This window comes from Scardinius erythrophthalmus (assembly GCF_964197995.2).
Source record: "Scardinius erythrophthalmus genome assembly, chromosome: 1".
Classification (NCBI taxonomy): Eukaryota; Metazoa; Chordata; class Actinopteri; order Cypriniformes; family Leuciscidae; genus Scardinius; species Scardinius erythrophthalmus.
Genome location: NC_138221.1, coordinates 1,385,323 through 1,409,691, shown reverse-complemented (window position 1 = coordinate 1,409,691; position 24,369 = coordinate 1,385,323). Strand labels below are relative to the sequence as shown.

The following is a 24,369-nucleotide window of genomic DNA, read 5'->3' as shown; positions in this document are numbered from 1 at the left end:
CGTTTTCACAGCATAAATTCATGTTTTTACAGGTTGGTCCCATGGACTTTTATTGTATTTTTCGATAGCTTCCGAGTGCCTGACAACTGTGAGGGGGGTGAATTTTTTTCTAACTCGATAGTTTAGATCGTATTTAGATATAAAATGTATGACAATAAGGGCGTGGTTAACTTTGATTGACAGCTTGATTGACAGCATAGGCAGCGCCACGGAGAATGACAACATAAGCGCCATTTTTTAATACAGTTGATATATAATACTACTGTTTCTGTATCATGAAATGTAGTTTTAAGAGTTTTTCAGGCGAGAATGTAGTTGTTTAAAGCTCAAATCTGTGGTTTATTTAAAGATTTATGAAAATTTTATCCAGTTGATCCAGCGATGAACGGGCGCTCGGCGTTCATGTACCCCGCCTGAAGCAACCTTTCATCGGCTAGACGTTCTGAGGTTTGCCGCCAATGCCGCGGACTCTGTAGTGGTTAAACATGAGATATAATTCGTCTTGTGTATATCTAACGGGCGATTTTTGGTCTCGTGAATCTATAATTTTTTTCCTGGGCAATCGTTTTGGCTGAGGGGAAGTTTCATAACTTTATAAGCTATTTAACTTTACCGATGTATGATTAGACTAGAGCGCTGACTTTGTATGTTTGACTGAATTGTTTGCTTTATTTGTATAGCTTCTTGTACCTTTTACTTATACTTTTATAATGGCTAATATTGATAAAACTGAAATTTAACAAAAAGAGACTGGGTTGAGTTTTGTCATTTTAAATTTTAATACAACGGAGATGATCTGTAATGTTGTTTACTGCAAAATCTGTTGTTTAGTACAAATGCACATATTGCCTGGACCATAAAATGTTTAATATTTTTATATTATATTTAAAATGAAAAGAGGCAGGTTTGTGTTTTATATTTTGTTTTTTCATAAATAGGCAAACGTTATGTGCAGTTGAATATAATCAATATGCGTTGCCTGAACCACATTTGTGTGGCTATAATGTTTAAGATTTCTTTAAATGAAAACGAAAAGAGTTAGTATAGTGTTTTATAACATATTTCGTTGCCTAAAATATACACAGAGATTACCGGAGTAGCAGAGCAAGCTGAGTGACGCGCGCTGCGTCAGAAGGTGGGCGGCATAGTCTATGGTGGGCGGGGTTAGGATTTCCCAAGACTTTCCAAGATGGCGCCGCCCATACCCCCCATAAACGGCTTCAAACCTGTTCTTCAGAAAGTCTATGGGTGACGTCACAGACGCTTTGTCCATATTTTTTACAGTCTATGGTAAATCCGCATTCAGAAAATGTCACGATTCGATTCGATTTCGATTTTTAGGCTCAAGAATCGATTCAAAATTGATTTTCGATTCAAAAACGATTCTCGATTAAAAAAAACGATTCACAGTATGTAAGAATGATACATATGATAAGAATGATACTCCCCTCCCCTCCACTCCCTTCCCTATTAATTCCTTAGTTTACTTAGGTAATTAAGTAGCCTACTTTTTTTTTTAAATTACAAATTAAAAAAAAAAATTAAAACAGTTGTATGCTAAGAATTTTAAACTAATATAACTTCAAAACATACAAGTAGCAAATAATAAAGAGGAGCATAGAAACATAAACAAACAAATAGTGCTTTCAGTAGCCTATTTAAGATTATCTGAACGTTTTCCATTCAAGAATTGTGAGTGATTTTTCTTCATCTTTACTGTTGTTTTTTACTATGACATCATAGACTGCGAGAGATCTATTAAGCTGCATTCACGCACGGATCTCTTTTGAAATACAAGTAAAGTGTTTTTTCCTGTCTGTTTAATCGCTTAAGACTGGCTGTGTTTACGTTAATTTTGCACAAGTATACACGGAGTCGCACAGCCGCGTGCGCGAGCAGTCTACACAAACAAAGCCCGCGTCAGCAGCATTTGAAATTGAAAGCAGCCTTCTGTTAGTGAAGTTCATATTTTAAATATAAAAGTCCACTGCAATCCAAACCACATAAATGATGACTTCGTAGAGCATTTGTAAGGAAAATACTGAAAGGCGAGACAGCACGCTTCAAGTGTAACGTAACATCAAACAAAGTGCGCGTCTCTCACAACGCATCCTGTGCAATGACGCCGGTGAATGTCCTCGTAATTCGCCTCAACCTTTACGAACTTATGAAAGATTATTTTACGGAAAGTTTGATTGGTGTATGTATGTGTGTGTGTGAGGAATTGGAAGAAAGCAGATAACGGGTGTTTCTAAAGCAAACTCAGCGTCATCGCATATCTGGTTAAAAACTAAGTTCAAAACTAATTCTGAAGTTCTCAGAATCGATTCAGAATCGTTGGAGAGAGAATCGCGATGCATCGATGAATCGATTTTTTCTCCCACCCCTAAACAGCACTAATTAAAATCCGCACCCGACCCGCTTAAAATAGAACCGACACCCGACCCGCACCCGAAATAAAATCAGTTTAGCCAATCACATTATAGACACAATTACAAAAATGTTTATTGCCAGGTCATACAGAAGTTATAACGACAAGAATTAACACAAGGACAACTTCAGCCGAAGCTGTCAAAAGGCCGGTAACTTACATGAAGAACATAACGGTACCACAAAACGGAGTAGCCTAACAGACACGGCTACAACACTATACCTGGCACGCAATATCGTCTAGCCTACATCTGACAATTTTGCGTGGGCACAAATAAACTGATGTGGATTTTAAACTAGATGTACCGCATGGCGGTACAAAATATGACCGCCGCTCAGGCCTGCACTGGCTTTCCACAAAAATAAATGACGTGGAGCGATTTGGCTGTATTGCGTGTTTATGTATATACAGATCACTCTGCCACCCCCGCTAGTCAGCAAACAAACTTAGTTTCTCAAACAATATATGTATTTGACTGTTCTTACCTCTGTAAACATAATGTTGACTTCTTTGCAGTGGATGACTTGTGAAGTGTGCACTTTCGAGAGCGAGCAGAAAGGAAGAGCAGTTCCGTTTTTTGGCCACAGGTGTCAGTAGCGAGTTTAAATTTCAGAAAAACGCATATAGCCTCTTTAAGAAACCAAGACTCATTGCTGTGAATTTAAATACTTGAAGTGATCAGAGTTGAAGATATAAGAATCACAACATTACTGCTCAAGTCCCAATTCGCATACTATCCGTCCTAAATAGTATGCGAAACTAGAATCAGTACGTCCCAAATCGTAGTATGTTGAAATGAGTGTTCCAAAGATACCCGTATGGTCTACTATTTCCGGTTAGAATTCGAAGTGCAGATCAATGCACACTCTAACGGGTGATGTGTAAACGATGTAAACCTGGCAGTCGGAATTCAGTTTAACCCTAATAAAAGTTATATTTTATTGTCTCGTAATATTAATGGGTTTATGTTGTGCCAAAAAAGTACCATTTATCTTGTAGGGTCCGATGAAGATACTGAGCGCCTCATTGCAGGCTACAAAACAATAAATAAAAAGGCTCTAATACAGTGTCATTCAAGTGTCTTTTTTATGTATTTATTTTGATGTTTCTGTCTGACTTATTTGTAGTAATACTGTGGCTGTACAAATGTTAACTTTATCAGTCCAACCAAAGAAACATGGTTAATACACTTTTACTATAGTAAAAGCATGGTTCATTTTCATCGGGGTATTTTTAAGTATTATACATAAGTATAAGATTAAGTATAAAATACGTTAAACGATACTTTACACTTTAAACTTTAAATATTTTAGCTCAGAAAATAAGTAGCTTTCGTTACACAGTACACACATTTGCACATGAACGTCAGAACCAGCCGCCTCACGACCTGCGTCTGGTTGATCTACGACGACGCCCTGCTTCACTCCTCAAATTGTAAATGTATTGTGAAAAAAAAAAAAAAGATGGGAATAGTAAATAAAATGATATTGGACAAGAATGAATGAAATGTAAAATGTTTTGTTAACAGTCGAGGTGTGTGTGCGTAACCAGGCAACCACGTTCAAGTTCACGTTGCATGACGTCATCGAAGTATGTCCCAGAACGTGCATACTCTTTTGCTACACACTCAAAAGTATGTACTTTTTCCTCACAAAAAAAGTACATTCTTTTAGGTCGTAGTATAGGCGAATTGGTACCCAGCATACATCTTTAAATGATTCAGTTTGCCACCATGTGGTTGGGGAATATACTGCAGTTAATTGCAGTTTCAGTGCACAGATACACAAGTAGTTCAAAATACTGTTCAAAATATCTGTAAAAATATAACAGGTTGACTCTTTCCTCTTTAGTTAGATTTAGTAGAGCATGAACTCAGCAAGCCTTAAATCAAAGCTCCACAGTAAAACAAAAGCTACTGTTTTACTTTTAACAACCTGTACTATGTACAACCTGACGACCTAAGTTCAGTAAAAGCTGTGTTCACATTGACTTATAAGATATTGTACAACCACATACTAAACAAAAGCTAGCAACATTAGCTTGACTTAGATCACAAACAACCTTTTTGTTTGAGAGAGTTAAAATAACCTATTAAGTACCAGAAAAGTATCTAAACATTTAGAAATACAAAATTGGCCACTAATAACTTACAGATTATGGCATCTCCAAGCTTCCCAAAGATATAAGGGGACTGAGTGAGGAATGTCAACACCTGACCTCCGGACATTTTCTCACACCGCTTGTAACAAACTTTTTTCCTGCTGCGTCAGCACATTACAACAGAGCGCCGAGAAGAACACGCGTTATAATCCATGAAGAAGAACCCAAAAGAAACACTAAAGGAGATACTGACCCCAAGTGGGAAAATAAAGAAATGCACCAGCGAACTAATACAATACATAGAGGGACAGAATAGTGTGTGTTTGTGTGTGTGTGTCTGTGCATGTGGATTTGTATGTGTGTGTGTCTGTAGCTCTTTGCGTGTGGATGTCAGTGTGTGCATGCTTGCGTTTGTTTGTATTCCTGCATGTGTGTGTGTGACAGTATCATCCTAAACCAGCAACCCTTCGCTCAACAGCACCATCTACAGGCCGATGAGTGTACAGTCACTAAATGTGCACATAAATGAATTTATTTTATACCCCCCCCCCCATGGATGAAATTCTACGAAACTTAGCATATCCCCAGAGGATGTCAAGTTAATCATACACATGAAATATGGTGCAGTTCTGAACATCTCCACTGAAGATAGGGGCGATTAAAGCTGAATAATATTGCATTTTCATTTTTTTATGGGAGGGGCGCAAATCACAAATGAGTGATTATGGGCTAGGTTGATGTGGGCCCTTAAGAGCAACATACCATAAAAATTTCTTCATCCTCGGTGCCACGGTTCAAGTAGTTATTTAGGAAAAACTGCATTTTTTGGGTTTGGGGGGGCCCAGCGCGGGGGGGGGGAGTGGCCCCCGGGGACCAAACGAAATTTTTCCGTAAAAGTCTAGAGGGGCTACATGCCCACCAAATTTCATGTTCCCCGGTGTTTCAGTGTCCCTGGTATCGTTGACGGAAAATTCAGTAGATTGACGGGAAAAAAAAATAAAAAACTTTGACAATCGATTATGGGCTAGGTTGATGTGGGCCCTTAAGACCAACATAGTTTGCAAATTTCTTCATCCTCGGTGTCACGGTTCAGGTAGTTATTTAGGAAAAACTGCATTTTTTGGGTTTGGGGGTGCCCAGCGCGGGAGGGGAGTGGCCCCCGGGGACCAAACGAAATTTTTCCGTAAAAGTCTAGTGGGGCTACATGCCCACCAAATTTCATGTTCCCCGGTGTTTCGGTGTCCCTGGTATCGTTGACGGAAAATTCAGTAGATTGACAAAAAAAAAAAAAAAAAAAAAAAACTTTGACAATCCCTATATGACCGCTTTCGCTAGCTACGCTAGCGGCGGTCATAATTATTTTATCAACTTGAAATACAGGAATATTTTTGTAAATGTGTTCCTATAAATATTTTTGCATGTTTGCATGTGATTGTGTTAAACCAGTGTTTAGACCCGTGTTTCCCCCGATCCGACCCACACCCGTATCCGACACAGTTGGATATTTTTCACCCGTTTGAGTAATATTTGCGATATATATTTACCCGTCGGGTACCCGAACCCATGCAGGACTCTAATAATAATAAACCCAATGGATGGATACTAGAGCTGGGCCAAAAAATATTGATTTCTCGATATTAATCTATTGTCCTTTTTTCGAACAGATATCGAATCTTAAATCCCAATAATCGATTAGTCATCTTGTTTTCAGTTGATAAATGAATGAAACATTGTAGCACATATTCCATCCAATAAATCGCAATAATCTTTGTGCTTTGTTACTATTGATATTAAACAAAGTCTCAGATTTCAAATTGCATTTTCTTACGAAATTCAAAAACAAATAGCGTTTTGGCGCTATGGCGAGAGATTGCTCTGGCTCAGCTCTAGAGAAGCACATGATCTTCTCTTCCGCCTTAATAACACCAGTTACAGCGCCAAATAAACATGAATGAGCATCTGAAAGTGTGTTAAAAGATAGAGTACAACTTATCGGAATCCGTATCATGTGACATGGAATCGCTCAATCAGTGTTTCAACCGTGGAAAGACATCATGTAATGCAACATTTACCTCTGAAAAACCATATCCAGTGACCATAAACTCGTCAGTCAGCTAGAAAAATTAACTCTAGAGAGGAGCATTTTGCTAAATATATGCACCATATTATATATTCATAATGCATGTTTGAATAAAGCTGGCAAGTTTTTATGACAGCCACCATTTCAATGTTTTTATTTCATATAACTTTATTATTATAAAAATAAATAAAACTATAATTTAAATGTTTGTATTCAAATAAGTTAATTTTTACCTTCAATATTATAGTAGGCTAATGAAGCCTAGTAGGCTACAACTGACTCCATAGTTTACAGCATTAGTTAAGAGATTTGTGTTCCGCATTATCTTCCACCTCCCTCTCCTCTTCACCTCTCTGTTCCACATTCTCTTCCACCTCATTCTCCTCTTCACCTCTGTTCCATTTCCACCTCCCTCTCCTCTTCACCTCTCTGTTCCTTTTCCACCTCCCTCTCCTCTTCACCTCTCTGTTCCTTTTCCACCTCCCTCTCCTCTTCACCTCTCTGTTCCTTTTCCACCTCCCTCTCCTCGTCACCTCTGTTCCATTTCCACCTCCCTCTCCTCTTCACCTCTCTGTTCCTTTTCCACCTCCCTCTCCTCTTCACCTCTCTGTTCCTTTTCCACCTCCCACTCCTCCTCACCTCTGTTCCTTTTCCACCTCCCTCTCCTCTTCACCTCTCTGTTCCTTTTCCACCTCCCTCTCCTCTTCACCTCTGTTCCATTTCCACCTCCCTCTCCTCTTCACCTCTCTGTTCCATTTCCACCTCCCTCTCCTGTTCCATTTCCACCTCCCTCTCCTCTTCACCTCTCTGTTCCTTTTCCACCTCCCTCTCCTCTTCACCTCTCTGTTCCTTTTCCACCTCCCTCTCCTCTTCACTTCTGTTCCATTTCCACCTCCCTCTCCTCTTCACCTCTCTGTTCCATTTCCACCCCCCTTTCCTCTTCACCTCTCTGTTCCTTTTCCACCTCCCTCTCCTCTTCACCTCTCTGTTCCTTTTCCACCTCCCTCTCCTCCTCACCTCTGTTCCATTTCCACCTCCCTCTCCTCTTCACCTCTCTGTTCCTTTTCCACCTCCCTCTCCTCTTCACCTCTGTTCCTTTTCCACCTCCCTCTCCTCCTCACCTCTGTTCCATTTCCACCTCCCTCTCCTCACCTCTCTGTTCCACATTCTCTTCCACCTCATTCTCCTCTTCACCTCTGTTCCTTTTCCACCTCCCTCTCCTCTTCACCTCTCTGTTCCTTTTCCACCTCTCTCTCCTCCTCACCTCTGTTCCATTTCCACCTCCCTCTCCTCTTCACCTCTCTGTTCCTTTTCCACCTCCCTCTCCTCTTCACCTCTCTGTTCCTTTTCCACCTCCCTCTCCTCTTCACCTCTCTGTTCCTTTTCCACCTCTCTCTCCTCTTCACCTCTGTTCCATTTCCACCTCCCTCTCCTCTTCACCTCTCTGTTCCTTTTCCACCTCCCTCTCCTCCTCACCTCTGTTCCATTTCCACCTCCCTCTCATGTTCACCTCTCTGTTCCATTTCTACCTCCCTCTCATGTTCACCTCTCTGTTCCATTTCCTCCTCCCTCTCCTCCTCACCTCTCTGTTCCATTTCCACCTCCCTCCCCTCCTCACCTCTGTTCCTTTTCCATCTCCCTCTCCTCCTCACCTCTGTTCCATTTCCTCCTCCCTCTCCTCTTCACCTGTTCCTTTTCCACCTCCCTCTCCTCTTCATCTCTGTTCCTTTTCCACCTCCCTCTCCTCTTCACCTCTGTTCCATTTCCTCCTCCCTCTCCTCTTCACCTCTCTGTTCCTTTTCTACCTCCCTCTCCTCCTCACCTCTGTTCCATTTCCTCCTCCCTCTCATCTTCACCTCTCTGTTCCTTTTCCTCCTCCCTCTCCTCTTCACCTCTGTTCCTTTTCCACCTCCCTCTCCTCTTCACCTCTGCTCCATTTCCTCCTCCCTCTCCTCTTCACCTCTGTTCCTTTTCCACCTCTCTGTTCCATTTCCTCCTTCCTCTCCACCTGTTCCTTTTCCACCTCCCTCTCCTCTTCATCTCTGTTCCTTTTCCACCTCCCTCTCCTCTTCACCTCTGTTCCATTTCCTCCTCCCTCTCCTCTTTACCTCTCTGTTCCACATTCTCTTCCACCTCCCTCTCCTCTTCACCTCTGTTCCATTTCCACCTCATTCTCTTCACCTCTGTTCCATTTCCACCTCCCTCTCCTCTTCACCTCTGTTCCATTTCCTCCTCCCTCTCCTCTTCACCTCTGTTCCATTTCCTCCTCCCTCTCCTCTTCACCTCTGTTCCACATTCTCTTCCACCTCCCTCTCCTCTTCACCTCTGTTCCATTTCCACCTCTCTCCTCTGTTCCATTTCCACCTCCCTCTCCTCTTCACCTCTGTTCCATTTCCACCTCCCTCTCCTCTTCACCTCTCTGTTCCACATTCTCTTCCACCTCCCTCTCCTCTTCACCTCTCTGTTCCACATTCTCTTCCACCTCCCTCTCCTCTTCACCTCTCTGTTCCACATTCTCTTCCACCTCCCTCTCCTCTTCACCTCTGTTCTACACTCTTCTACCTCCCTCACCTCTTCACCTCTCTGTTCCTTTTCCACAAAAGCATTTTGTCTGCACTATTTTTTAACCAAAAAGGACACAGTAAATAGTCGTTACACTACATGTTGCGGCAATCCGCCCGTTGCCACGCCTCTCGTTTCACGGGAATGAACGGCAGGTGAAGTTTGTTGTCAATCAGCGTGGCGCGCACCTTGGGTTTGAAATGGTGCTCGCACTGCTCTTTTCATTGTGTACTGTGAGCAGTGTGGACGCAGTGGGAACGTTGGGTCAAAGATTTGATTTTAAACTGCACGGGATCATTTGATTCTGAAGAGACTGCCGGTAAATCTAAACGTTTACATTTGCGTGTGGTGGCTTTGTGTGGATGTGCATGTTATGGACTTAGATATTCATTATTGTTATTTTGGTATCTGTGATTAGGTTAGTGTTTAAATTGGTGAGCCCAAATGCCTAGCAGTGTTAACAGTTATTTTAAAGTATATTATCAAGAAATTATTCACATATTCAATTTGCTAAAATTAATGTTCTGTCTGAAATTCACTGTCTAGAAATGTGTAATCAATTCACTTGCTAGAATATTTATTATGGTAAACATGGTTAAATTCCCTACTAATGAAATACAAATCTAGTGATTAAAAGCTAATTCTTACTTATTTGCTATGGTGTAGAATAGTATTAGTAAAAAGAAATAGTATTATGCTAATGCTTACCAAATTAAATCTGTGTTAATTATGTACGATGTGAAATTGTGGTGGTTTAATTCATGACCATTGCTGTAAATATTTACACTGCTTTGTGTGTGGTTTTAAAGGTTTTTCACCTACTGGAACATACAATAAATTGAGAAAAGGCAACTTAAGTCTCATTCTTGTGAGTGGAACCCAGTGTTCAATTCAGAAGTAAAGAACCCCTGTCAAGTGGGGGACCCGTGCAGCTTAGGAGACTTGACACTACATCCTCATGCATCACTTTCTGCCAGGATTTTTACGTGCTTTTCCAAATCACTGAAGTGACCTCGACATCCGGGTATTCCGGTTGTTGGTTGAACACAAGTTAACAGATATCAATCAACAAAGTGTCCTGTGCTCACCCCACACCGGCTATAGGTGGAGAGGAGAGATTTGGCTATAGGGTGATGTGTGGCTAACTTACACAGAAGAGCTTTGCTGCTCAGCACGTGAAAATAAACTACTTACCGTGATCTCAGACTGTGTTTAAGTGGTTTCTCCAGTGTGGACCTTCATGTGTAGCTTTAGGCGACTTTTAATACAGAAACTTTTCCCACACTGATCACACGCGTACAGCTTCTCTCCAGTGTGGATGCTCTCATGTGTTTTCAGAGCTGATGATCGACTGAATCTCTTGTCACAGTGTGAACACTTGTAAGGTTTTTCTCCAGTGTGGATCATCTCATGTGATTTCAGATTTGATGGCTGACTGAATCTCTTGTCACAGTGTGAACACTTGTAAGGTTTTTCTCCAGTGTGCATCTTCTCATGTGATTTCAGATTTGATAGCTGACTAAATCTCTTGTCACAGTGTGAACACTTGTAAGGTTTTTCTCCAGTGTGCATCTTCTCATGTGTTTTCAGATTTGATGGCTGACTAAATCTCTTGTCACAGTGTGAACACTTGTAAGGTTTTTCTCCAGTGTGGATCATCTCATGTGTTTTCAGATGTGGTGAATGACTGAATCTCTTGTCACAGTGTGAACACTTGTAAGGTTTTTCTCCAGTGTGGATCCTCTCATGTGTTTTCAGATGTGCTGACAGACTGAATCTCTTGTCGCAGTGTGAACACTTGTAAGGTTTTTCTCCAGTGTGTATTCTCTGGTGCTGTTTTAAACTGTGTGCTGTAGTAAAAGTCTTCTCACACTCAAAGCACACGTACTCTCTCACACCAGTGTGAATTTTCTGATGTGCGTGTAAATATGACAGAAGTGAAAAACTTTTTCCACACACAGAACATAAATGTGGCTTTTCCTTAGTATGAACTCTCAGGTGTGCCTTCAGGACTGATGTACTAGGAAATGTTTTGCCGCATTGATCACATGAGAACGGCTTCTCTCCGGTGTGGATCCTCATGTGTTGATTACGACTTGATATGTGTGTGAAACTCTTCCCACACTGATCACATGAGAACGGCTTCTCTCCACTGTGGATCCTCGTGTGACACTCAAGACTTTGTTTGGTTGTGTAACTCTTTCCACACTGAGTGCAGGTGAAAGATTTCTTGGCTCTTCTTTCCTTTAAAAATGTCAGTTCTTCACTCTCCTTCACTTCACTCAGTTCTTCACTCTCCTCCTCCACTTCAATCAGTTCTTCACTCTCCTCCTTCACTTCACTCAGTTCTTCACTCTCCTCCTCCACTTCACTCAGTTCTTCACTCTCCTCCTTCACTTCACTCAGTTCTTCACTCTCCTCCTCCACTTCACTCAGTTCTTCACTCTCCTCCTTCACTTCACTCAGTTCTTCACTCTCCTCCTTCACTTCCATCAGGTCTGACATGAAAGACAAAAATATTAAATTTAATTTTCAGTACATCAAAATAATTAACCGAGAGAAATATAAAGTGAAAGGACATGAAAGTGAGCCTTGATGTAATGGTAGAAAGTAGACAACTGCTATAAAATATGATGATAATTTGATGCCTTTTTATAAATTGATTATATGTCCTTGAAACTTTCCATGATTGTGAAGGTGGAAAAGGTGGCGTCAAAAGGCAAGTGAATGGTTTCGAATTGATCATTTGCATTTGCCTATTATTATCTGTCTACAGAAAAATGAAAGGAATTGCCAAAATCTGTAATTGTTTCAATACTTTTGGAGGGGACTGTATATGTTTGACACCTAAGATGAATGTGAGGGAAAAGATCAACATTTCAGCTTTTATTTCCAGGTATTTACATTTGGATCTGATACACAACTTAGTTAAGTCAAGTTTATTTATATAGCGCTTTTCACAATACAGATTGTATCAAAGCAGCTTCACAGTATTAAATTAAAATAATACATCAATGCTTGTTTCTAGTGGAAAATGTCCACGTTTGATAATGCTGATCAATAGAATTATTGATTGATTAATTAAATGAAATATCCCAAATATCCCCAACTGAGCAAGCCAAAGGCAACAGTGGCAAGGAACTGAAAAACTCCATCAGGTGACCTAATGGAGAAAAAAAAAACCTTAGGAGAACCCAGGCTCAGTCGGGGGCCAGTTCTCCTCTGGTGTTTATGAACTAGAGGTCAGATTTAACTGTAAGATTAAAAGTATTATATGAATGCCTGGCTGAAGAGATGCGTCTTTAATCTAGTTTTAAACTGGGAGAGCGAGGCTGAGCAACTAACAGTATCAGGAAGACTATTCCAGAGTTTAGGAGCTAAATGTGAAAATGCTCTCCCTCCTTTGGTGGATCTGGATATCCTAGGTATGACCAAAAGCCTTGAATTTAGTGATCTTAAAGAGCGTGATGGATTATAGGGCGATAGAAGATCCGTTAAATAGACTGGAGCTAAGCCATTTAGGGCTTTATAAGTCAGTAGCAATACCTTGTAATTAATACGGAACTTTATAGGTAACCAATGTAGTGATGATAAAATTGGTGTTATAGGATCATATTTTCTTGATCTAGTAAGAACTCTAGCGGCTGCATTTTGGACTAACTGTAGCTTGTTTATTGAGGATGCAGGACAACCGGCTAATAAAGCATTACAGTAATCTAGTCTCGAGGTCATGAATGCATGAACTAACTTTTCTGCATCAGAAACGTCTCAGGTTACGACTGTAACCTATGTTCCCTGAGAACAGGGAACGAGACACTACGTCAGAATGACGCAATGGGGAACGTCTCAGGCGTGACAGGTGTCTGAAATCAAATATCAACTCACGTCAATCATGTTGACCGGCGACAGCCCGTGAATCATCAGCTTGATTGATTAACGCGCGACCTGGATGTATAAAGGGGAGCCTTGCACACAAGACAACATCCTATCGTCTGAAGGGACTGTTGCAGGCAGGCCCCGAGGCATGGCAGAAAGACGTAGTGTCTCGTTCCCTGTTCTCAGGGAACATAGGTTACAGTCGTAACCTGAGACGTTCCCTTTCGAAAGGGAACTCTACACTACGTCAGAATGACGCTATGGGGAACGATATACCAACGCCACCATGCTAAGGGGAGTGCATGCCCTCAGGTCACACTGTGCTGTCAGTGACAGCATTCCCTACGGTCATAGCCCAAGCTAAAGGATACCACAGAAAAACCTCTGCAGATTTAAAGGAAGGTCTACCTGGGCCAGCTCAAAGGCCTAGGACCACAATTCAAAAACTAGAAAGGGTCCCTTCTAGGGAATGTGGCTAGGGGACCCGAGGGAATCCCAGCCAGTCACTATTCAGGGGAAGGTGCCACCTGAAATGCCACCAGGCAGGCCTGACCTGGTGTCACTACATAAGACACTACAGTCTGGCCACTTCCTGTCTGTCCGAAGACAGAGCCTCTGGACACTTGCCTTTGGAAGGCCTCAACAGGATGACTCTAAAAGTAGAGGAAGCCTGAAACATGCAATATGTATATGGAGGCCTCAGCAGTACAACTCTCACAGGGAGAGGAAGCCTACTACACATACTGTTAAAGGGGTCATATAATGGTGGATGCCCTTTTACAAGTTGATTGCACTGAAATGTCTGTTGGCAGTGCCTGTACACAACCATCCTATCACGATAAAAATCCATCCAGTGGTTTTGTTTTAATCTCCTTATATGTTTGACCCTCTCTGAAATCAAGCCGTTCGATATTGTGACGTCATAATATCCAACGCCCCTCCCGCGATTGTGATTGACAGCCGTGTTTCAACACAAGACCCGCCCTGAGCGAGCTGTGACAGCGGTCGTCATGGTAGTCCGCGTTGATATGCTGGAGCAGAATGGCGTCTGCGATTGTGGTGTTCAGTTCTTAGATGTAATACACAACAGTCATTTTACTGTTCCGAAATCCGACCCGCTGAAGACGCAGTGGCTGAATTTTGTTTTTGAAGGAAATATTCCCAACGATCAATCTAAATGCCATGTTTGCGCTAAAGCATTTCTCACAGACTGCTTTTTAAACGAGTGTCAGTATAAAGCTGGGTTTGCTAAGAGGCTGCTACTGAAAAACAAATCTGTACCAACTATTCGTGTGCCTGCTGCAATTCCAGAAGTAGTAAGTATAACATTTTATTAACCTGTATATTAATCTTTGCAAATCGCTTGCACTTTATGATGAATGGCTAATGTTTACACTCATTACTGCATCGTAGGGTACATTACGGCATGTTTTCTATGTAACGACGTTCTCAAAACAACTCATAATCCTGTATAATAATGAAAAATGCGTTATGGTTAGAGTGTTATGAAAACTGTGTACAACAAATTATTAGGTATCTTTCAACTATTGCTAGAAACAGTCAACACAGAGATAACGTTACGCAATACGCATCATTGAGAAGCCTAACATTTACAAAAATAGTTTTTCAGCATCAATCTGTCAACGAACTAACCTATCCACCTTTTTCTGCTCAGTCTAAACAATGCGCGCTGTCATGACGACGACTCCGGATTCCTACTTCCGTTCGTAGCGCTTGACCTTTACTAGCAGCGAGAGAATGAGTTCAAGCTCCTCGTTTGCTGTTGTTATTTGTTTTAACAATTCAAAGAAGATTTCAAACATTTTAGAAACTGAGTGTTTCGAGCATAAGATAATGCCCATGTCCAGTTCCGTATCAGATACATTCAATAAAGTAAACGTTTAGAGTGGTTAGCGTTAAAATTGAACTTTTCTCGCTACTAGTACAGGTCAAGCGCTACGAACCGGAAGTAGGGAACCGGAGTCGTCGTTATGGCAGCGCCCATTGTTTAGAGAAGAATAAGGTGGATAACGTTACATAAGTAACGTTAAAGCTAAACACATAGCGTTTGTATCTCACTACCGTGCCAGTACAAAAATAGATCAAAATGACATTACGTTAACCAACCATTCAGAAACGTCCTGTCCGAGCCGTAATGGTCGAACTTCTTCGGGCCGTCATCTTGTTCAGACTCCGAATCAGGTTCAAATTGCTATGGTTGCAAAGACGATCCCCACTCCCCAGAAACTCCCGTTGCCAAAATATAACCTCAACTGTTGTCAAGGCAACGGTCCACGTGCGTTTCAGAACGCCTCACAGAACAGAGGGGGCGGGGTGAGCCAAGCTCATCATCATTTAAAGGCACATGCACTGAAACGGCGTGCTGAAAACAGAGCTGTTTTTGACGAGGTAAAATGAGTGTTTTCTTACAATACTAATGAGAATTTTTAATTAAAGTATATTACAAACTTTTAATTTAGACCGTAAAGAAACATATTAGCTTGGACAAAAATGGCATTATATGACCCCTTTAAATCATAACCAGGAAGGCCTGGTGAGGCCTGTAACCTGGCAACCGCAGCACCTGGTAACACAGTATGTGGGAGCTCTTAAACCACAGTATGTGAGAGCTCATACTCAGGAAGGCCTAGTGAGGCCTATGACCTGATAGCCACAGTATGTGGGAGCTCATTCAACCTTAGTATGTGGATTTATATTCAGGAAGGCCTAGTGAGGCCTATAACCTGATAACCACCTTCCAAGCGCTGTCCGGTTGCAAAATGGGGACTCTCTGGTCAAGGAGGTCTGTTAAGACCTACTACCTGACCATCGAAAAAATCTCTAGATTTACTCTCTTACCCAAACCATTTTGCCCCAGACTCTTTTTAAAACAGGAGACGTGGTCTGAAAAGAAACAGAAATATTTTAATTTCACATTCTACAAAAAGACCAGAACTACACCTGCTCTTTTTGTTCACCTTCTCATCATTTTAATTCCTTAATTAAAATGCAGCCAAAAACACTGGATAACGCGATCTGGATGATAGGCTGAATTACTCCATAATCACCAGACAATACCGTTTTAACATATACGTTCTCGTAGTCAACACACTGCCTCGGCAAGTGCGAGAAACGAGCCGTTAAATATATATGGCTTTCATCCCTCGAGAGAAAAGTCAACAGGTGCGAGGTTGAAACATCCGACAGCGCACGGATTTTTTTTTTTTTTTCACGCGCGCCGAGATATTTCTTAATGAACACTGCCAGCACCCTCAGGAACTGACTGTGAACGCCTCGTACCCAAACAGTATTGTTTCACAGATCGCCACAGCAGATGCTGAACCCTCCTCCCTCGAGAAAAGGGTCCGATCGACAGCGGAGGATCTTTAAATGAAAAAAACGCTCACAGTTTGCACAAGAGAGCCTCCCGCGATATTCTCAAAACAGACAAACAGTCCCTGAAGACGAAAAGATGTTGTCTTGTGTGCAAGGCTCCCCTTTATACATCCAGGTCGCGCGTTAATTAATCAAGCTGATGATTCACGGGCTGTCGCCGGTCAACATGATTGCCGTGAGTTGATATTTGATTTCAGACACCTGTCACGCCTGAGGCGTTCCCCATTGCGTCATTCTGACGTAGTGTAGAGTTCCCTTTCGAAAGGGAACTGATAGCATATTACGTAGCTTAGCAATGTTTCTAAGGTGGAAAAAGGCTGTTCTTGTAACATATGAAATATGATTTTCAAAAGACAGGTTGCAGTCTTGTATAACACCCAGGTATTTTACTGTAGTGGATAAAGTAACAGGACATCCTACTATGTTAAAGTTGTAGTGTGAGAGGTTTTGTGGGCGTTTTTTAAACCGATGATTAGTACCTCTGTCTTGTCTGGATTTAATAAAAGAAAATTGCGCGTCATCCAATCTTTTATATCTTTATCACACTCTGTCAATTTGGATATTTAGCGTTTTCATCTGGCCGTGATGAAATATAGATTTGAGTGTCATCAGCATAACAATGGAAACTAATTCCATGTTTCCTTATAATATTTCCAAGTGGCAGCATATATATTGAGAATAACAGAGGGCCTAACACAGATCCCTGCGGTACTCCACTTAGAAGATGTAACCTTTTGTTTGAACCCACCCATTGCTCATGTGACCAAAAGTATTGGAACATGTGACTGGCAGGTGTGTTTTGTTGCCCTGGCATGTCCTATTACATTGATTATTTGACAATAAATAGCACTGAATGTCTGCGCTCAGTTTCAGATTTTGGTTTTGCCTGTGCAGACTGCATTTATAGTTAGACGTGTAACCAACATGATAACAAGATAGCGGTCCATGAGTGAAAAACAAGCAATTGTGAAGCTGAGAGAAAATGGAAAATCAATTAGAGCCATTGCACAAACATTGGCCATAGCCAGTACAACCATTTGGAAATTACTGAGGAAGAAAGAAACTTCTGGTATACTAAGTAACAGACCTCAAAAGGGTAGACCAAGGAAACATCAGCAGTTGACAACAGAAACATTGTGAGAGCTGTAAAGAAAGACCCTAAAACAACTGTTAGTGACATCAGCAACAACCTCCAGAGGGCAGGAGTGAAGGTATCACAATCTACTGTTCGCAGAAGACTTCATGAACAAAAGTACAGAGGCTACACCAGAAGATGCAAACCTCTCATTAGCAAGAAGAATATGAAGGCCAGGCTGGAATTTGCCAAAAAGAACAGAGACAAGGATGGACTGATGAGACAAAGATGAACCTTTACCAATGTGATGGAAAGGCTAAAGTTTGGAGATCTGCTCATGACCCCAAACACACAAGCTCATCTGTGAAATACGGTGGAGATAATGTCATGGCTTGGGCTTGCATGGCTTCTTCTGGGAAGGGCTCATTAATCTTTATTGATGATGTAACACATGATGGCAGCTGCACAATGAACTCAGAAGTGTACAGACACATTTTGTCTGCCAGTTTACAGAAAGATGCAACCAAACTGATTGGGAGATCCTTCATCATGCAGCAAGATAATGACCCAAAACACAGTGCCAAAACAACAAAGGAGTTTATCAGGGGCAAGAAGTGAAAAGTTTTAGACTGGCCAAGTCAATCTCCAGACTTAAACCCTATAGAGCATACATTTTACCAGCTAAAAAAGAGACTGAAGGAAGTAACCCCCCAGAACAAACAACAACTGAAAAAGGCTGCACTGAAACCCTGGAAAAGCATTACAAAAGAAGAATGCAGAAGTTTGGTGATGTCAATGGGTCACAGGCTTGATGCAGCTATTGCAAGCAAAGGATTTGCAACTAAATATTAAGTCTTATTCAATTTAATGAATAAGGACTGGAAACACTTCCCATAAATCCTGATGTACTTGGTACATCAATAAAAAGGATGGCGTATACGCTAATATTAGTCTCTCTGTTTATCCCGAGGTTTACCGCTGTCCGCCGGATCCAGGCCGTATCCAGATCTGATGAAGGACCAGCGCCAGGACACGATGACAACGCAGTCCTGAAGTGTCAACTATTCTCTCCCCTGTGAAGGCCTCCTTCCCTTTACCTCTATACAGATAAAACGTTGTCGGGATAATTCTGGTTTGCGTGGCTACGCAGACGTGACCATTTCTGAACTATACATTTGTAAGGCCTAACAATTACAGAACACACAACAGAGCTTTGTCACAGACACCCTCAGCATATAGCCGGTGAGTCCCATGAAACTAGTGCTCCTCGACAGGTAGAGAAACAAGCCGATCAACTTACTAATCGATGGCACAAACAGGGAGCGAGACCCAAAGGCACTCGAGACATCAGATTGTCACGAGCATCACATATTGCCGCAGTAGCATCCTCTACCCCAGATACAGCTCTGACAAGGATTGCAAACACTGGTCTCCTACCACCGCCTATACATCATTCTTGAGAACAGATTTGAAGTACTAATGAATGTAAATGAGGAATCCCCAAACGTGATGAATGTGATCCTGAATCAGCCTGTAGCTAACACTGATGCTAACTGGCGCTCAAGGTCGAGCAGACAGCGGCGAGCCCAGGACTCTGATAGTGGGGGACTCCATAATCAGAAACATTAGCGGCAGGGATACAACTACGTACTAAATGCCTTCCACAAGCAACAACTTCTGATATAAACAGGGAACTTCAGAACATTGTGATGAAACATAAGACTGCAAATCGACTCATCATTCATGTGGGGAAGAATGATATTCATAAAGAGCAGTCAAAACTCCTTAAGAAGGATTTCAATGAACTTTTTGAAACACTTAAAAGACTTAAAGTTTAAACATTCATCAATGGACCTCTCCCAGCAAGAGGAACAAACAGGTTTTCACGGTTGCTTGGGCTTAATACATGGCTGCAAAAAACCTTCAATATAAAAGGAGTGAACTTCACTGACAACTTCAATCTTTTCTGGAGTCAGAGACAACGGTTTCATCAGGATGGCCACCACCAAAACAAACTTGGTTCAAGAGTGCTAAAGGACAATATCTAATTGATATATCTCTGCTCCAAGATTCAGCACCCAAGGAAGACTTCCTGGAAAACAGCCAGGGAAGCCAGGTCAGCATATCACAGCCTCCGATAACACCAGAGCAACAGCCACTTTCACCAGACACTCTCTCCCTCTCTCCAGCATCTCCACTTCTGTGCTTCTCACAGAAAATGGAAGAACTGGTGTATACTGGAACCAAACTATCCAACTCTTTTGCCAGATATCAAGCAAAAATATGCAGGCACCTCAACCACCAAAGCCTGCGGGCCCAGCTCCCCCTCCCCCTGTGAGAGCTCTTCGGCCTCTGCCACAACGCCAGGGCCCACACCCTCCTCCATCTGCTCGAGGTGAACCAAAAACAACTGATACCAGCTCTCAGTGATGTGTGTTGGGTCCCTGCTTTGATAACAGTAACTTTATCAAATGTTTACAGAACAAGCGGGAACCCAGTGTGCCTGTATCTTTCTCTATTGCTGTTCTATTACAAGATAGAAAGTCTAAGGCCTTCAATAGCCGTACAGCAAACCCAACTAATCTGGAGCCTATTACATGTCAAACTAAGATTGCTGTGGGGACAAAAAGTAAGACTGTTAAGTTAGCACTTTTAAACATCCACTCACTTAAAAATAAATCACTTCTAGTCAATGACTTAATGACCACAAACAACCTGGATTTTATGCTTCTAAATTAAACCTGGCTAGAAGACAGCTGCAGTGCAACAATCCTCAATGAATTCTTGCTAAAATGTAAATCACGATTTTTCTCCATGGTAATTGAGATCACGATTCTCTTACACGATTCTTATTTTTTTCAACCATAATTTATTGCAATCAATTACAAAAAAACAACAACAAAAAACAAAGGACATTCAGTATAATAAAGTGCAGGAGTAACAAACAATTTTCTCTTTTCTTTATTTTAGACCCCTTAAAGTAAATAATTTTAAATCTTTACGTTGTTGAACATAAGAGAAGATTAACATTTACAATAATAAATAAAAATAACTAAATAGAACCTGTGATTTTTGCTCCAACTGGCACAAATGTACATAGTGCAAGCTTGCATCTACTGTTTATACAGGAATACTCGACTTGGCATTTTGAAATATTTCTGTGTTTATTTGGCCTTTAGGCGCGGAACCGGAGACAAAGACTGCTTGTCCGTGTTGCGCTCGGAGCACGCGCACAGCAGAATTCAGTTCTCTTTTGTGACTTATCACTTATTTCTAAAGCAATATAAAAGCACATTCTGCTCTTTTCTTTCTCTATCATTCATGATTCGTTATTAATAACTTTAAACAGAATCATCAACTGAAATCTGCGCGGATTATCCAGATAATCCTTAAATCCCAGTGCAGGAGCTGTAGTTTACAATTTACCACAGAAATGTAACGTTAAGCTGTTAGTTGATTGCTGTGGTGCTCGTGACTTGCAAACAGCACTGGACACGCACTTTTGCCGTACAACTTGATTATTATTATTATTATTATCATACACTTTTCATTAACTTCGGTAGTACAACAAGGGAATTGTAATTGGCTGCTTTTTCTGAGAGAGCCGATCTCTGTTGATGGGTCTCAATTTTTTGTCGTTTGTTGGTAAAGGGTGAGAGCAAGGGCGTAGATTTGGTTTGAACATTGGGGGGGTTGAAGTTTGGGTATGCCTCCTTTCCATGTGATCATGGTATAAATATTGGGGGGGGGGGGTGTGTAATTAGGCCTGTCACGATAACAAATTTTGCTGGACGATAAATTGTCCAAGAAATTATCGCGATAAACGATAATATTGTCGTTCTGAGACCATTTTCATTTAATATAATTATAATGGCATAATAAAGGGTGAGAGCAAGGGCGTAGATTTGGTTTGAACATTGGGGGGGTTGAAGTTTGGGTATGCCTCCTTTCCATGTGATCATGGTATAAATATTGGGGGGGGGTGTAATTAGGCCTGTCACGATAACAAATTTTGCTGGACGATAAATTGTCCAAGAAATTATCGCGATAAACGATAATATTGTCGTTCTGAGACCATTTTCATTTAATATAATTATAATGGCATAATAATTCGGGTACACCTTTCCAATGATCTATAAACTTTTAATTCTAAAGAATATTAAACATTGAAAACGGAAAACATTTTAAGTATCCAAAAAAATGAACAAAACAACCAAAAACAATAAAAGCAATGGACTCTTAGTGTCTGTTAACAAAATAAATGTCTGTTAATAAATAAAATGGATGTAAACAAAAATGCACTTCAAAAAATATTAAACATTAGGCTTTAGACATTAGGCATAAATTCCATAACAGGCAAAACTGACAGTTAGGACCTTTGTAAACAAATATAAAAAAAGCCTCAACAAGCCATATCGCACAATTTTGCACTGTCCTCCTGTTACTTTGTCCTCCTGTTACTTTGTCGAGTGATTGTGTACTGTCGGGAAGACGGAGACGCACTTTATTGCGTGTATGCTACGCACTGAAAATACTTGGTTAGGATTAGGGGTTAGGAGTGCGTGCGTACACGCCATAAAGAGCATATCATATGCACGCAAAAACTATTTTTGCCGTATAAATGGCACGAGAAATAACATTCGTGGAATAGATACGCAATTTCATGTTGTCGGGCTCGCTGTCGCAACTCACAAAGTGTCTTCTCTCTCCCGGCAGTCACCGCAAACAGTCCCGCCGGCGCTTTCCCATACAAAGACCATGTGACTGACAAGCGGGTTCACTCCTCCTATACGCTAAGGAACCGAGAGTGGTCATCCAGTCTCTTTGGTAGAGAGAGAGAGAGACGAGGAAAACAAACAAGCATGCAAATGGAATTATCGCGGCCGGAAAAATTAGAGCTCATTTTTTTTTTATCGTGCGATTAATTGACTTATCGACTATCGCGACAGGCCTAGGTGTAATGCATAGATTAAAATATTGGGGGGTTATCTCCCCCAACCCAGACAAGATTTGCAGACAAAAAGCACCTTGGAGAAACTCAACAGCAGTGCAAAATATGAAAAGACAATGCAGAAAAGCAGAGCGCATGTGGCGGAAGACAAAACTTGTAGTCCATTATAACATCTACAAAGACAGCATCCATGCTTTTAATATGGAACTAGGCAAAGCTAGACAGACTTTCTTCTCAAATATTATAAACAGTAATTTAAACAACACACGCACTCTTTTTGCTACTGTAGAGAGACTGACAAACCCCCCAAGCCAGATTCCCAGTGAAATGCTCTCAGACAGCAAGTGCAGTGAGTTTGCTTCTTTCTTCTCTGAGAGAATCAATAATATCAGAAAGGTGATCAGCACATCCTTGAGTTGCCCTGGGGTCAGACAGATCAAACCGCCTGAGAAAGTAGTTACTATGTCTAATTTAGAGTAGTATGTCAAGACTTAGAGAAACTTGTTCATGCTTTTATCACCAGCAGGGTGGATTATTGTAATGGACTCCTCACTGGCCTTCCCAAAAAGACCATAAGACAGTTGCAGCTCATACAGCGATTTTGATATTCTAGGTATTATTAACTGGCCGGAATTATGAGACCGCAATAGACGTGAAGGACTATAATGCATTAAAGCGGGGGTGAAATGCTATTTCATGCATACTATAGAGTTTTTTACACTGTTAAAGAGTTGGATTCCCATGCTAAACATGGACAAAGTTTCAAAAAGTTTTTTTCGAGTATGGGCCTGTGTGACGTCCGGAAAGGCGCGCGCGCACTCGTAGACCAGAGCAAGAGAGCGAAAGCAGTTCGCCCATCAAAGCGCTCTGCTCGGCTTTAGGGAAGTCAATGTCACCAAAGAAGTGGGTTTTTGGTTGCCAGGGCAAGACAACCCTGCACAGATTCCCAAAGAACCAAGCGTTAACGGACCAGTGGATGGAGTTTGTTTTTTCAGAGCATCAACGGAGTTTTGTAAGACTGTTTGTTCCCTGCATTTCGAACATGATTGTTTTATAAACAAAGCCCAGATCGACGGATTTGCAGATCGTCTAATGCTTAAGGATCGAGCAGTCACAATGATAAAGGTTCATGGTCGTGCGTTGGAACCGGGCGGTGAGTAAAACTGCTTCAAATGTCTCTGTGTGTTGTTAGCTCGGCGCGTTAGCACAGCGTTAGCTCCGCCCACACGGCCCGCCTCCAGCCGCTCGGTTTTTTCCAGAAAGACTCGGTACAGCCTATGTTTCTTTTATAAATATAATAAAACTAAAGACTTTTTGAAGATATTGAAGGATGCAATACTACTCTATAGGTACTCAAGATTAACATAAGATTGACTGAAAATGAGTGTTTCACCCACCCTTTAAGAGCCACTCAAGCACTGTGGAGCTAAACCATTTAGTGCTTTGTAAGTAATCAGCAATATTTTAAAATGTATATGATGTTTATTAGGGAGCCAATGCAGTGTTGACAGAACTGGGCTAATATGGTCATGTATGGGCTAATTTTGTAGTCGATAGAAATAGAATAGAAAAGAAAATCTTTATTGTCCACCGAAGTGGAAATTTTTCTTTGGCTCACCAGACTAAGGGCCCGTCCACACGGAGACGCGTTTCGCTGTATACGTATAAATTTTTTATCGTATTGGCGTTTCGTCCACACGGATCCGGCGTTTTTGGAGACTGAAACCGCTATTTTTTTAAACCGGGTCCCAAAGTGGATAAATCTGAAAACGACACCCTTGCGGTTTCGTGTGTACAGCCAATCCGTATATTTTGTGAAACGATGATGTCATCACATCACGTGCCGTCTGTGTCACGCGTAACAGCAACAACAATAATGGCGGACTTACATGATTGTG

At 41.4% G+C, this 24,369-nt stretch overlaps 1 protein-coding gene across 1 annotated transcript in view; it reads right to left on the bottom strand.

Moving 5' to 3' along the window:
• LOC308682545 (uncharacterized protein) overlaps nt 1-24,369 on the bottom strand; it is a 53,159-nt gene that overhangs the window by 1,071 nt on the left and 27,719 nt on the right. The window contains exon 2 of the mRNA XM_081352334.1: nt 10,368-11,671. Within this exon, the coding sequence (XP_081208460.1) occupies nt 10,386-11,671 (1,286 nt within the window). The 3' untranslated portion in view covers nt 10,368-10,385. The remainder of the gene's footprint in view (nt 1-10,367; nt 11,672-24,369) is intronic.